At 43.4% G+C, this 16,152-nt stretch overlaps 1 protein-coding gene across 2 annotated transcripts in view; it reads right to left on the reverse strand.

Annotated features, from left to right (window-relative positions):
• The window catches only part of KBTBD12 (kelch repeat and BTB domain containing 12), a 76,762-nt gene that overhangs the window by 28,507 nt on the left and 32,103 nt on the right, over positions 1-16,152 (reverse strand). The window contains exon 5 of one of the 2 annotated variants that reach the window (XM_079964550.1): positions 7,891-8,276. The exons of the other annotated variant lie outside the window; for it this stretch is intronic. Coding sequence (XP_079820676.1) covers positions 8,146-8,276 — 131 coding nt within the window. The 3' untranslated portion in view covers positions 7,891-8,145. Of the gene's footprint in view, positions 1-7,890; positions 8,277-16,152 lie in introns of those variants that run through there. 2 annotated transcript variants of the gene reach the window in all.

Consider the following 16,152-nt stretch of genomic DNA (forward strand, 5'->3'; position numbering starts at 1 on the left):
GTCACGCTGGCCACGTGACCCGGAAGTGTCTCCGGACAGCGCTGGCCCCTGGCCTCTTAAGTGAGATGGGCGCACAACCCCAGAGTCTGTCAAGACTGGCCCGTACGGGCAGGGATACCTTTACCTTTAATAAGCATGCTTATTATAATTCTCCTGTTGAACAAAAGAAACTCTACCAATTACCAGTAAATTGAGAGGTCTGAGCTCAGCGTTGATTGGCTAGGACAGATTTGCAGCATCCCAGAGGCATCCTCCATCTGTATGCTGCTAACAGTACACTCTGGAGCATCAGTGTTGCTGTGGTTCAGAGCAAAGTGTCCCACAGAGCATTCAGATTCTCCTAGGTGCTTGGCACATCTCACAAGCACAGAAACAGATCCATTCAAACCTTTAGAGGTCCACTCTTTCTGAATGTCCATGGCTGATTCCAAAGATGTCCTCCTCAATTTTGACCCAGCAGGAGGTAAGGCATCATATACAGAACATGTATTTTCTTATCCTTCAACAGTTAGATTGCTTACACACACTTATTTCAACTCTGTTTCAGCACTTGTTTTGCGGGTGGGAGGAGAGAGATGCCAGCAGGACATTCAGCATAGCCCTCTTCTCAAAATCTCGGCAATGCTAGTACACAATAAGAATGACCTTCATGGAATATACAATTGAATTTATTCTGGAGCATCCTGTTGGCTTCAGTAGGGCTGCTTACAATCTCCCCCACCGAGCAGTTCTAGGTGGGCAATCTGTAATTGTTAAATTGCAGAGATGAATGTGCTAGCATGACCCATAAACTTCTGCATCCACACTGCTGAATGGAGCACCATATAATGTGCATTGATTCTATTTCCACGCCAAAGGATTATTATTTAGGAAAGGTGGAGTGACCAGTTTTAAACATAAAACGACAGCTGTGTTCTCGGATTGCCACAGGAGGGCCAGATTTTCAACAGGCTCTCAAATCTGTTCCTGCATTAGCAGAACCCACATTTTGGGTGAGAAGAAAACAGATGCTTTCTGTATCAACCCTAAATAGTGAAAGAATTTGTTGTGTTGAAGATTTGGTGAGCAAATTAAACTCTACTGAGTTACTGCTTCTTCACTTACTGGAGAAAATGAGGACTCACTTCAGGAGGCAATAAAATGAAGGATTTCCCTATGACATACACAGTCTTTTTTTCTGCTCGCAGTATGATCATTTGGAGATTTCCCATTTAAACAGGTTCATTATATAATTAAGTGGTTCAGCACCATATGGTGGTCTTAGGACTTGTTTCAAAGCCAGTTAGAGCAGATACAAGTTTTTCCATTTATAGCTCCAGGCTGCAATATCTCTTGTCACAGTTTCCAGTGATATCTGCTTATGAGGTAAAGTACCTATTTGTTTATGCATATTTGCTTGCTGAAGCATATTGAAATTGTACCCAACAATAATTGGGAACTTCTCTGCCCACTGGGCTTCTTAACGTTCTCTGCTTTTGTAACTGCATCTAAGAACTTTATTAATGTGCACTGAATTTTGAGGCTCTTTGGGTGCTTTCAGAATAAGATGGGCAAATTAAAAAAACACAACCTTACACATTCATGAAATCTAAATATGTGGGGCTTGAAGTAGCAAAATGTACAATTTTGAAGATACGGTTTCCAAACATCTTTAGTAGAAGTGACTTGCTGATTTGCTTTGCTTGGTCTTGGAAAACCTTAAGCAACAGGGGATTTGGCTGGTGAGCTGTCACAGACTGCTTCAACCTCAGAGTTCTCTTTTGAGTATCAAAAGAAACAGAGGTGTACAAGGCCAGGAGCTGTTATAAATACTAGGAGCCAGGCCTTCTGCCTTTTCTCGGTCAACAGAGCAATGCATCCTGCTTGCTCCATTCCAGTTGTGAGGATAAAATGAGAAGGGCAGGTAAAAGAACCATCCCATGCTCCCTGAAGGAAGAAAGGGGTGGTGGTGGATATAATAAATAAATAAATACAAATGGCTTTGAGGAACAAGCTTTTTCATAGAATCATAGAATTATAGAATCATAGAGTTGGAAGAGACCACAAGGGCCATCGAGTCCAACCCCCTGCCAAGCAGGAAACACCATCAGAGCACTCCTGACATATGGTTGTCAAGCCTCTGCTTAAAGACCTCCAAAGAAGGAGACTCCACCACACTCCTTGGCAGCAAATTCCACTGTCGAACAGCTCTTACTGTCAGGAAGTTCTTTCTAATGTTTAGGTGGAATCTTCTTTCTTGTAGTTTGGATCCATTGCTCCGTGTCCGCTTCTCTGGAGCAGCAGAAAACAACCTTTCTCCCTCCTCTATGTGACATCCTTTTATATATTTGAACATGGCTATCATATCACCCCTTAACCTCCTCTTCTCCAGGCTAAACATGCCCAGCTCCCTAAGCCGTTCCTCATAAGGCATCGTTTCCAGGCCTTTGACCATTTTGGTTGCCCTCCTCTGGACACGTTCCAGTTTGTCAGTGTCCTTCTTGAACTGTTGTGCCCAGAACTGGACACAGTACTCCAGGTGAGGTCTGACCAGAGCAGAATACAGTGGCACTATTACTTCCCTTGATCTAGATGCTATACTCCTATTGATGCAGCCCAGAATTGCATTGGCTTTTTAAGCTGCTGCGTCACACTGTTGGCTCATGTAAAGTTTGTGGTCAACCAAGACTCCTAGATCCTTTTCACATGTACTGCTCTCTTTTTTTTTATTAATTTTTTAAGAAAATTTTTCTTTTACAAATTTAAATAACACATTCGTATCCACTATAATACAAAATTCTTCTGGACTTCCCCCCGCTCCCTCCACAATCCTCATAATTTTAAATTTAGTTCACATTTCCTTTGTAATTGTATTGCCAGTTAATAAATCTTTACAGCTCTTTTCCCTCTTACAATACCCTTTCTCCTCACAAAGCCTCTTTAAATCCAACTAGCGTTGTCTGTTCATCACAAATATTTTCCAGATAAATCGTAAACTTTCTCCAGTCCTGTGTGAACTTGTGATCTTTTTGGTATCTAATTTTTCCTGTCAGTTTATCTAATTCAGCAAAGTCCATCAGTTTCCGTCTCCATTCTTCCAATGTTGGTAATTCTTCTTGTTTCCATTTTTGAGCCATTAAAATTCTTGCCGCAGTCACTGCATATTGAAAAAGTTTATAATCACTTCTATTAATTTCTCTTCCTGTAATTCCTAACAAAAAGGCTTCTGGTTTCTTCACAAACGTATATTTAAACATCTTTTTCAACTCATTATATATCATTTCCCAGAAGCCTTTTACTTTCTTACACTCCCACCACATATGATAAAATGACCCTTCCCTTTCCTTACATTTCCAACATTTGTTACATGTCTTATACATTTTTGCTAATTTAACGGGAGTGATATACCATCTATATACCATTTTCATAATGTTTTCCTTTATCGTCATGCATGCAGTGAATTTCATATTTTCCTTCCATACCTTCTCCCAATCTGCTAACTGTATATTATAACCAAAGTCCCTGGCCCAATGTATCATAACCGATTTAACTTTCTTCTTTCCCGACCATAAGTAGGCGTGCCAGCCAAACCTGTTGTCAAACCCTTCCAGATCCAATAACTTATTGTCTTTTAGTGTTATCCAATCCTTTATCCAACAGAGACAAGATGCTTCATAATAAAGTTTCAGGTCTGGCAGGGCGAAGCCACCTCTTTCTTTCGCATCAGTTAGTAACTTAAATTGTATTCGTGGCTTTTTGCCCTGCCAGATATATTTTGAAATCATTCTTTGCCACTCTCTGAAGATCTTTGTCCCCTTAATTATTGGAATCATTTGAAATAAGAACAACATCTTTGGAAGCACGCTCATCTTGATTGAAGAGATTCTGCCCCAAAAAGATAGTTTCATCCTACTCCACGCTTCGAGGTCTCTCTTAATAGTGTTCCAAGTTGTCACATAATTGTTTTGAAATAAGTCAATGTTTTTTTGGGTTAACCATATTCCTAAATATTTTACCTTCTTTGCCACTTCCATCTCTGTTTCTCTTTGCACTTCTATCAAACTTTGGTCCAAATTCTTCACCATAAGTTTAGTTTTCCTCTTATTTAATACAAATCCGGCCACTCTTCCAAATTGATCAATTTCTTTTATAACTTCTTTTAGACTACTTGTCGGATCTTCCACCGTAATTACCAGATCATCGGCAAAGGCTTTAACTTTATATTGGTTTTGACCTACTGTTACCCCCTTTATTAGTTCATTTTGCCTAGTAGAACTAAGCAGGACCTCCAGAACCGTAATGAATAACAGTGGTGAGAGGGCATCCCTGTCTTGTACCTTTCTTTATATTCACATCCTCTGTGATTACATTATTTACTATCAATTTAGCTCTCTGTTCTGAATATATTGCCTTTATACCGTTATAAAAGTCTTCTCCCACTTCCATCATTTCCAAATTTTTCAACATGAATTCCCATGAAACATTATCAAACGCTTTCTCTGCATCCACAAACATTAAAACGGCTTGTCTCTCATTACTGGCAGTCAAATATTCCAGAATATTTATTATATTTCTTACATTGTCCTTCATATGTCTGCCAGGAATGAAACCTGCTTGATCTTTATGGATATGTTGTTGCAATATCTTCTTAAATCTTGTTGCCAAAATACCCGAGAAAATCTTGTAATCTGTGTTTAGCAGAGATATCGGTCTATAGTTCTTCACTTGTGTGAGATCAGAGTCTTGTTTTGGTATGAGTGTTATAAAGGCTTCTTTCCATGTTTCTGGTATGTCCTGTTGTTTCAAAATATTATTCATAACTTCTTTAAGTGGTACCGTCAGGGAGTCCCTCATTTCTTTGTAATAAGTTGCTGTAAATCCATCTGGTCCTGGTGCCTTCCCTTTTTTCATCTGTTTTATAATTTCTACTATCTCCTCATTCTCTATTGGGGCATTCAGTCTGTCTTTCATTTCTGTCACATGTACTGCTCTCAAGCCAGGTGTCACCCATCTTGTATTTGTGCCTCTCATTTTTTTTGCCCAAGTGCAATACTTTACATTTCTCCCTGTTAAAATTCATCTTGTTTGTTTTGGCCCAGTTCTCTAATCTGTCAAGGTTGTTTTGAAGTGTGTTCCTGTCCTCTGGGGTGTTAGCCACCCCTCCCAGTTTGGTGTCATCTGCAGATTTGATCAGGATGCCCTTGAGTCCATCATCCAAGTCATTGATAAAGATGTTGAATAAGACCAGGCCCAAGACAGAACCCTGTGGCACCCCACTAGTCACTCTTCTCCAGGATGAAGAGGAACCATTGATGAGCACCCTTTGGGTTCGGTCAGTCAGCCAGTTACAAATCCACTGAGTGGTAGCATAGTCAAGACCGCATTTTACCAGCTTCTTTACAAGAATATCATGGGGCACCTTGTCAAATGCCTTGCTGAAATCAAGGTAGGCTACATCCACTGCATTCCCTTCATCTACCAGGCTTGTAATTCTGTCAAAAAACGAGATCAGGTTTTTTAATGCCTTGCCTTTTGTTCATAGTCTCAGAGTGGCAAGTACATGCCACCTCTCTGATTTAAATAGTGCCCTTGTCTGGTCAGCTGGTAAATTAGGCAGATAAAGAAGAAAAGCTCCTTAACAGCATCTTTCTTACAGCTGGCTTTGGCCATTTCCATGTATGCTTCAGACTAAGCCCCTCACATCCTCTTTAGCTGGGCACAACCTTGCTAATTAATTTCACATTTTAAAAGCATCTCTCAGTCCCTCACTAGGATGAAGCTGTTTGGGGGAGGAGGAACAGCCTGCTGGGTATTCTGTTCCTCCTGACTCAATTTGTATCATTGTCCTTACGATGGCACGGATTAATAGGTGCAGCATCATTCGCAGTTCTGAACTCATGTCTTTACAGTAATCCTGTTGTCACAGTAATTGGCAATACTTTGTCAGCTTTGTTCCCCTTTTACAGACAGGTTAACTGAGGACTCATCCACACTTTCACTTTCCTGCAAATCCCCACCCCCAGAGGAAACCTGCCCTATGGTGCTGAATTGGAGCAAACGTCAGTCAGGTTTCCCGTGGATTAACGTTTGCTCCGATTCAGCGGTAAAGAGTGTGTTTTCCCCAGGAAAGCAGTGGGGAAGACAGAAAACCACTCAGACCTGTGCATGGAAAGCACAGGACAAGTGGAAAGCCTCCCCCACCCCACCCCCAGCTTCTTGGATTATTTTTTGTGGCATATAAACCCAAATTTACAAGGGTCCGCCACTGTAATATTTTGGCCAGTTGCACAGAGTGTCAGCAGCACAGTCAGCGGCAGACCTTGATGCGGCAACACGGCTGTGATGAGGCTGCAACTCGGAGGGAGATTGGCATGGGGCAGACCAAGGGCATTTCCTGCAACAACATCAATGGCGTGGCTCAAGGGAGCCTGCACATATCAATCATGCCCTGTGGAAGGTGAACCAAGCAGTGCGGAGCACCTGGGTGGCAGAGTCATACGGCACCCAGGCATTGCATTTGTCAAAAAGGACTTGTACCATCCGGATGGTGTGCACTTATCACCTGCCGACAATGCGTGTTGGTTGCTAGATGTGTACTGGGGTCTGTGCAGTTGTAGGTGGGTTTGGTGGCGAGCCAGCAAAGTGGGGGCCAGCTCATGTGGTGGATAAGACATTGCCTTGAATCCTTGCTCTATTCCCAGAATGGGTGTGTGAGATGGTGCATTATCCCCTTGCAATATCTCAGTGTACCCGGTAAAGGGGTCTGAGTGGAAGATTCTGTCCTGAAGCCCAAATAGGGAGTGGACGGGCCATAAACTGTCCAATGGTGGCCAGGGGTGGGGGCAGCTTAGTTGATCTGCATCTTGAAGTGACATTAACCCAGGCACAACCCATATCAACAACTTCAGGCAGGAGGCTGAGTCAGGCTACATACCCAATGCGTAAGCCAATGCCTACCTACATCTGTAATCAATACTGTGGTGGCCATTTTCAATTCCAGAATGTTGTTGTGTCCATTTTTTCCACCTGTTTGCTGCCTTCCCCACTTCCCGTCCTCAGGGCACATTCCTCATGAGCTTGCAAGGGGCCACAAACCCACAGTAAGCTCTGTTGTGGACAAGCCCAACATTGCATCAAGCAAGTATTATCCAACACTTTGCAGTCCATTTCCCCACCACTTCCCTTGCAGGTCAATGCATTGGACTTCCCATACCCCAACCCATATAAATAAGAGACCAATCAGACTGGGGTTTTGGGTCAAAACAGGCCACAACTTTATTTAATACAGATGAAAGAGGTTTGGCTTGGGCATGGGGCAATCTAAATACTTCTGGCCTGCCTGCCAGAAGTGACGTGTCGTCAATCCAGGCAGGGGTTCCGAAGACTTACAGCAAATAGGGTGACCCCCGCAGGGACCGCCATCTGGGGGAGTGCCTTTGGCCTTGCCCCCCTGGGCACGTGGACATGACCACTCCCCCGGATCCCTTTAATGGGTTTGGAGGGGCAGGCGGGGACTGCAACCTCCCCTCCATCCAAAACAAGGGATTGCCTCAATGCTCAACCAGTTGTGACAAACTGCTATGAGGTAGGCAAAACCACTAGGTCAGTGCCATTGCAAATTCCTAGTGGGCAAATTCCTACCCGGCCCTGTAAAGAACAGGGACCACTGTAGCCACAGCAAAGTCATTGCCTATCAGTGTAAACAGTGGGTGGGCGGGATGGGAGGAAAACCCAGCGCAGGAACAAACAGGCTGTGCCCCAGGTATGGGCTGCTTAAATGGGCAGGGGGTGGATCCGAGGGAAGCCCACCGTCGGCTCCATTGGCTCCGCCCCTGGCTCCACTCACGTCTCAGCCTGCATCCCCAGTAGCCAATGCAGGTGCAGGCTAAGATCCAGCTCCTGATAGGCTGCAGGGGTATATGCCTTCTCCGCCTATCAGGAAGGGCACTGCCGTTTGAATTCCACCGTCAGGGCCCCAGTGAAGCTTCTTCTGTCCAGCAACACCGCTGCACCAAGAGAGGTGAGTAGACTTATTGCAAAAAGTCTGATCTTTTGGAGAAAGTAGTTTGTTTTGCAAGAGCTTTAACTCTGCTTGAATTGTGTGGCCTTAATTTGCTCGGATGTGAGTGAATCCCACCTGAAAATAGTGACAGCCTGGGAGCATCATTACAAAATGTTCTGATGTGCAGTCAGGGCTGTGAGTGACAAGTCAAGGGAACTATCCTCAAGGTTCTTTCCTTCATTTACTCCAAACAGCATTTTCAAAAGGTCCCTTATTGCAGGTGCTCCCTCTGTCACTGTTATTTCAAAATGAAAATTGCAATCAAAAGAAAATTATTTTGCAGCGCTGCAGTTCTGAAACAAAGCAGGGGATTTATGTTGAACTGGAACAGAATGTGTACAGTTCTCTTAATAGTGAAAAGCCAGCTTTGACAGGGCATTCAAAATCATTATGTACTAATGCGGGCGTAAGCCCAGGGAGGGAGATTGGACACCTCCTCATCAGAAAATGATGGTAACTACTTGGAAAGAAACCAACTTCAATTATGTTGGGGGCTTGGAAATTTTTTTTTTGGGGGGGGGGTGGAAATGCAGTTCAAAATAAATAAATTTAAAGACACCCTGATGAATAGTTTGGTGCTCAACTTGCATTTGCCTTACGGGTATGCTCCTATGGGAAAGGCCTTCTGATTCCAGAATACCTGCTTGTTTCCTGTGTGACCCAGATATACCACAACAGAGGACTCAAATTGCAGTTTAATTCCAGGCACATTTCCTCTCCCCAGTTATATGCCTGACAGATATAAAATAATTGGGATGGGGCAGAGAAACCAGACCACATCTATGTTTTCAATGGTTTCACAAATGTACAGTAAGCGGTGAGTGCCCTTGTAAGGTTCTTTTAATTGAATCCAATTCCTAGTAGAAGACATCTAGCCCTCACTACAGTTTTCTGTGCATTCCTAAGTGATAGCTTGAAGCTTCTCAAAGACTTCTAGAACCAGCAGATAAAACAGGTGAATGCTCCAGGAAAAGACCAAGGCAAGCTTTTGTTCTCTTTAGGTTTTGTTCTGTTGCTATGGAAGCCAACAACTCCAGCCTAAATCCTAATAAGAGATATGACCATCACTGCAATATAACAAAGAACCGTGGATGGAGCTTTTCCAGAGGGGCATCCATGCTTGTCTGTTGCAGCAAAATCAACCAAGTGTCATGCGGTACCTTAAAGACTATCACATATTTTTTTTATTGTAGCACAAGCTTTCACAGACTTGAAAATCTATGCTGTAATGAAATGTGCTAGTCTTTAAGGTGACACAAGGCTCCTTGTTGATTTTGGGGGGAACCTGCTTTCTGCCTGCAATGAAGGGCAGCTGTGCTGACTGTAGGGCTCTCTCCAGCCCAAAAGCCCTCCCTGCATTGCTGGTGCTTAAGGGCAACACCAAAAGATATATGATTGTGACTAGTTATGATCATCTGGAGAAGCATGCTTAGGTGTCCTATGTGTTAGAGAGGCCCAACTGGCTTCAACTAGAAGTTGGGCCTTTAGTGTCACTGGTCCCATGCTGTGGGACATTCTTCCAGCTGAGATTCGCCAGGCATCCTCACCTTTGACTTTCAGGCATCTCTTGAAGACCTTGTTATGCCAACAGACCTATTTAAGTAGCTGCTTAAAACTCTTTCGATTAGCCAGTGATTTATTTTAACAGTGCTTTATTGTATACATTTTGTTGTACACTGCCATCCCCTCCAACATTTCTCCGATGAAAACAGGGACATCCCATTCCATAATGATAATTTTACTATTTATGCCCCACATATCTTATTGGGTTGCCCCAGCCACTCTGGGCGGCTTCCAACATATGTAAAAACATAGTAAAACATGAAACTTTTTTTTTTTAAAAAAAAAAATCCCTACATAGGATTGCCTTCAGAAAGCTCGGGGGTCAGATAATTCCATACCCTCCAGCATTTCGCCAATGAAAATAGGGACGTCCTAAGGAAAAGCGGGATATTTCAGGATAAAATCAGAAACCTGGACTGCTTCTCTGAATCAGGGATATCCCTGGAAAATAGGGACACTTGGAGGGTCTGCACTGACCTGATTTTTTAATGAGATGGTGGTATCATTATAAATTAAAAAAGGGAAGAGTCCCACTTAGCAGCTGTGCATCAAGGTTATTATTAATTTTTCAATGTTCCTTTTCTCCTGTGTTGATGTTTCTCTTGGGTTGTGTTTATGCAAATAAGGATTTTTGAGTTTACACAAATAAGGGTTTCCCTAGGCAATCAGTTGATAACAATTTATTGTGGCAGATCCAAATGTATTTCCTCAAAGGAATGTTGCTGTTATCTGAATTAGTATTCCCACCAGCAGCAGCACCTAACATGCAATATTTTGAAGCTGGGAAAACACAATATTGTTTGGTTGTGATTCTTAGGGCTGTTCAGAGTGCTGTTGTGCAGAATCCAAGGCAGGGAACAGTGGAATGCAATTGTTCCAGTGCAATACTGCCAAGTTCAAGGGCAGTGGTGCGTGAGAGAGGATCTTTGCTGTGGTGGCCCCTTGTCTGAGGTGAATCTCACACCAACATGGTTGGTTTTTCATCTACGGGTGCAGGCACACCTCTTTCTCCAGGCCTTTTGTGGGGAGAGTGATGGTGTGCAGTCACCTTCTTCCGTGGAATGCTCTTTCTATTATTTTAACTGACTGTTTTATGATGATTTACATTTTCGATTTTATGTTGGATTTATGCATGGCAAACTGCAGTTAAAAAATGCTGCAGGTAAACAGGAAATAATGAAAGAAGTGTCTCACATACCCTTTGAACTGAGCATTGTAGATAGGGATGAAGTAATGTTAGAATCTGACCAATCATGTGCATGTCTTCAGCAAAAGTGCCGGAAGAAACAGAGGCACACAGTACACACCTGTGTGGATATGCTCTGCCCATGACATTTCCTGGTGCGTCTCCCAGGAGTGACAGTAAAAACAGGACAGTCCCCAAAATAAGAAAGTATGTCATCAAAGGGCTGCTGTTGTTTTTGAGCTAGTAGTGCAGTTCATTTCCCACATCTACCCATTTTGATAGTGCATTAGACCTATGGATCAACAGTGATCAGAAACGCCCCCATCTTCTACTGGAACATGTGATTTGTTGCTGACTTTTGCTTGATTTAAAGTAGTATCACAGCACTTTAAACAGTCATGGCTTTCCCCAAAGAATCCTGGGAACTGTAGTTTGTTATGAGTGCTGAGCGTTGTTTACAGACTCCCACATTCCCCTCACAGAGCTGCAATTCCTAGAGTGGCTTAACAGTCCATTCTTCCTCCCAGGAACTCTGGGAGCTCAAGAATGCAGTTTCTCTTGCAGCTCTGCCGCCTGGAGAATGTATGCAGGGGATGGCTTCTGCATCAAAATCTCCATGCAGCTGGAAAACTTTTAGGTCAGAAAAAGGCTTCCTACGTACCCACCATACATTTGAAGTGCACAACTGTCAGAGCTGCCTCTAGGTCCCAGCTCACAGAGGACCAACGCTAGGCTGTAGTTATGTACAAAAGTCTTTATTGAGGTTCAGTTTCCATTTTAAAGCCGCAGCGCGCAGCTCTACGTCTCAACCCTAGACCGGCGAAGTCCCGTCTGAGTCTCCGCCCCTTCCACACCAGTTTAAGGCTCTCGCTTTGCTCCACCTCTTCCTAAGTTCCTTTCTCCTCTGGGCCCTCCTGCCCGCTAGGGTTTCATCCTTTCTGGACTCCTCTGACGCTGACCTTGATGATTCTTCCCCCTCCTTCCGGCGGGCTTTAGGACCTGGTTCCCTATCCGGGCTACCTTCTGTGCCGCTCGCCTGTACATTTGAACTTGGCGCGCGCGCCCAGCCTGCAACTTTCCTCTTGACCGTTCCCTCGCTCTCCGATGGAGGCGTGGCCACCCCTGACTCATCTTCTCTCGCTGGTGGTGAATATGTGGGCTCTGATACCTGGGACTCCTCCCCCCCACTACGCTCTGGTGGGGAAGCTGGTCCTGATTTCCAACTGCTGCTCTGGGAGTCCCCGCTGGCCCCTTGTTTCTGGGGTGTCCCCCTTGGGTCCCCCCTTGCCCTGCCCATCGGCGCCCCCTTCTGTGAATCTTCCGATTCGCTGGAGAGGCTCACGGAATCTATCGGGCTGCTGTCATCCTCTCCTACGCTGCCCTCGGATTGCTCCCCCTCGCTCTCCATCTCCTCTCCTCCCTGCGCTCCTGCTGAGTCCCTGACAACAACTTTCCCCTCAAAATCCTGGGAACTGTAGTTGACCTTCCGCAGAGCTACAATTCCCAGCATTCTGAACAAACTACAGTTTTCACGATTCATTGGGGGGGGGGAGCCATTGTTTTTAAATGTATGGTGTGTATGCTGCCTGAATATCTGAAATATTTCACTATGGGTGATATTCAGCTATGTCTTACTCAGACTCAGGGCTCGTCCACACTTCTGCTTGGCCTGTGCTTTCTAGGCAGAAATCCAAGCAGTTTTTGTCTTTGCCCCTCTGTTTTCCCCTGGAAAACCCACTCTTAAGTAACAAATCAGAACAAACGACAATCCGCAGAAAACCTGATTGCCGTTTGCTCTGATTCAGCAATAAACAGTGGGTTTTCCCAGGGGAACAAAAGTGTGGATGAGCCCCAAGTGAGGTCCACGAATTTCAATGGGGTTACTCTGAGTAAAACTTAATACCACCCAGTGTGTCTGGGCTTGTCTTTTTATCATGTAAAAAGGGGCAGAATTTTCATCCAAACAGCGTTCCCTAGTGCCATAAATACACTTTCCCCTCCTCCTTCAATGTGAAGAAAGAACATTATTTGTTTTATCTGGGAAATAGTTCATATGTCACAGCATAACTACAGCAAACCAGCAGAGACATCTTTGTGTTATCAAAGCCATTAATGCTTCCGAGCTTTCTATATCACGCTTGGATAGCTCTGCAATCAAAAAGCGTTTTCGCTCTGCAAGCAATGAGTTTAATGGATTTTAAATTTTAACAAATCTCTGTTTATAAAACACATATATAAATGGGAAGGAAGACACAGCCATTAAGAAGCTGGGATTATCAAGCAAGCTTTGGATGTAAAAACACAATGTGGTGTCAGTGAAAGGATATTATCCTCAGCATTTCAGCCCTGAACTGCAAGGCTGGCCAGCTTGCAGCAAAGGTGTTAGAAGTGGCACAGGTGTTAGGAGTCTGTGTGGTGCACCTGGCGGAAACAGGAGAGGCTGCGTGGTTGGCTAGAGAGTCAGGTTTCTACTCCTACCAGCATCTTCAGAATTGTCTACTTGTTAAAAATAATAGACTAGAGGCAAAACCACCCCACAGAACAGTGCATGGCCCACAATGCGCCACCCTGAACTTCTGGTAGGAGAAGTGGGATAGAAATGTATAAACAAACAAACAAACAACCTTCGATTTCTCCAGCCCAATGTCTTACCTCAATAACGTGACATGAGCAAAAACATTTCTTTTGAAACGTTTGAACTTTTGTTCATTCCCTACCTTTTTCAAAAAACGACACCTTGAATTCCATGTCACATGGAGACTATAGTAACTCTGACCTCCTTAAGCTCATTAATTGCAATCAGTGAGTTGCTGATGTTATTTTTTTTTTAAATAGTGCTTTACAACTAGTGCTGCCTCTTTAATGGAAGAAGAAAAGGGGGGGATACTCCTGCAACTGAGCGCAGTTTGTGAGCAAGGGAAAGAAACTAATCTTTTTCTCTCTCTCTCTTTCTCTCCAAATAATTCACTGTTAAATTGATCTTTGGAATACACAATGGGTTTAATAGCTGTAATCTCTCTTGTAACATTTCTCTTCACTAGTCCCAGCAGTCAAGCTGAGAGCCTGAGCCCATACATTGCTCTCTCATTCTCTGTAAACCAGCTCTGCATAACTGGTTCATGAAGAAATAAAGAAGCAATAAAGATAGACCTGGCAAGCTCTTCTAAGACTGAAATGGAAAAGCATTTCAATTTGTTACGGTTGCCCCTTGGGCCAGAAAGGCTGCTGTCTAGGCTTATCTGGAAGTAAATCCCACCAACATCAATAGGACTTGCTCCAAAGTAAATGTGGTTGGGATCAGAGGATAAGTGTGTGCTAAGCCGCACAATTGGTTTAGCGAGCTTGGCAGCAAGACAGGAGGGAGAAACTGGGCTAGGTATAGCAAACAGAAGCCCACCTAAATACTTCCCATAATTTGTTTCCAGAAACTGGACAGAGGCTGTATAAACACCACACATTTAAAGCACATCCCACCCAAATCCTAGGAATGGTAGTTTACCCTGCACAGAGCTACAATTCACAGCATCCTGAACAAACTACAGTTCCCAGGAGTGAGTGAGAGAGAGAGAGAGAGAGAGAGAGAGAGAGTGTTTGTGTGTGTGTGTTAAATGGAGGGTTAAAGTTGTTCACAGCTTTTACTGTTTCACAGTCAGCTCTTGGTAAATCACTGACTTCACTGTCAAACACACAGACCAGAACTGAGCTGATTTGCTATCACTCTAAGAAACTCCTAAAATAAATACAGTAATGTGTTTACTTTAGAAATAGTGTAATTTATTCAAACCAAACCTGTTTACTAGAGCAATGCAGCTTCCTGCCTATTCTAACTTTTCTTTCTGGAGAGATCCCTGGGTGCTGTTTCAAATAAGTATTTTATGATGGAGATATTCAGAATTTAATTGAACCTCACTTAACTGCTTAAAACTTTAAAAAGAAGCTCTCAGCAAGAGCCCCAGGGAAAACGGGATTTTAATGAGGTGGAATTCCAGACTGAGGAGGATAAACAAAGATTCTTTGATTTCCAAGCCTTTTCTAATAGGATTTCTCCTTTAATTCCTTCTGTATGTTCTTATTTATAAAAAAAAACCAGGGATTACATAACAGGCAAACAATGCAGCATGAACACCCCTAATGGTAAGGCTGTAGCCCTTGCTGATGACTTATATTTCACAGACTGTCATTCTTCTGGGAGTGTTTTTAAGTTTGTGCCCTTGGCAAGGCTTTTTTCTAATTTGCCCATTGCTAGTAATGAGTTTTCACAGACTCAGCTGTGAGGGGGTTTTTTTTTTTTGCCTCTCTCTCTCTTTTTTTAATGTGAGAGATTAAAATGCATGACCTCAAACAGTGCCTTCCCCCATCTGGTTTTCTTCCAAAAAGTGGCTGAATTCAATTGGCTCTGTCATTAGGAACACAATACTACTCTTTCTTGGGCTTCTGAACAAATATAGTTATGTTCCTGGGAAAATATGGAGAGAAAGAGCTAAGATCAGTCAAATACTGTGAAAAGAATAAAGGGTTTGGAACCTCAGGAAATGCTCTTCATTTCCTTCAAAAGACTGTGTGGCATTTAAGTAGTAAGGGAGTCTTGAGGATTTTTAACCAATGCATCAAGACAGGAAATCTGATCAAAGACACAGCACAGGTTCCCAGTTAATAATGCTATCAGATGCCCAAGCAACCTGAGCTTCATTCTCATTGGAATGTAAGGGGACTGTCATCTTGGATCAGATTTGTGTCCATCTATTTCAGCATTTTATATGCCTGAGTAGCCGAAGTCAGAAACCTCAGACTAAGGTTGTAAGGAGCCGCATGTGCAGCATTGGGAACACTGAATGAGTCCCACGTAGATCATTGAAGGCCTGCCAATCACATTAAAAACATGAAAGCTGGGCATGGTTTCTTCTGGCTATACATTTGCTTTGGGAGGAAATGTACCCCTGAGATAAATTGAAATTCACAGAGCGACATTCCTATGGTGCCAGCCACTTAGCCGCAGCTATCACTTTGACATGATTTTAATCCAGGGGTAGTTTTGTAAAATGCTCAATTTATTTATTATTCAGAAGATTTATAAACCGCTCAAAAAGCACACCAAGTGGTATACAAATAAAATAGGTAACGGAAGGTCTACTGCCAATAATATTTTCACACAGGGTAACAGCAATGGAAAATAAGGTTAAAAAGCGGTATAAAAGCCAGTACTAGATGATGGCACTCCTAATCTCGGAAGATCCCCTTGGCCCTGTCTCTAGGCCTTCCACCAGCCAAGGCCCCACCCGCACTATGATCTTTAAGCAATATCATCCCAGTGGGAATCTTGGGAACTGTAGTTTGTTAAGGGTGCTGAGAATTGTCAGGAGAG

This window comes from Podarcis cretensis (genome assembly GCF_951804945.1).
Source record: "Podarcis cretensis genome assembly, chromosome: 2".
Lineage (NCBI taxonomy): Eukaryota > Metazoa > Chordata > Lepidosauria > Squamata > Lacertidae > Podarcis > Podarcis cretensis.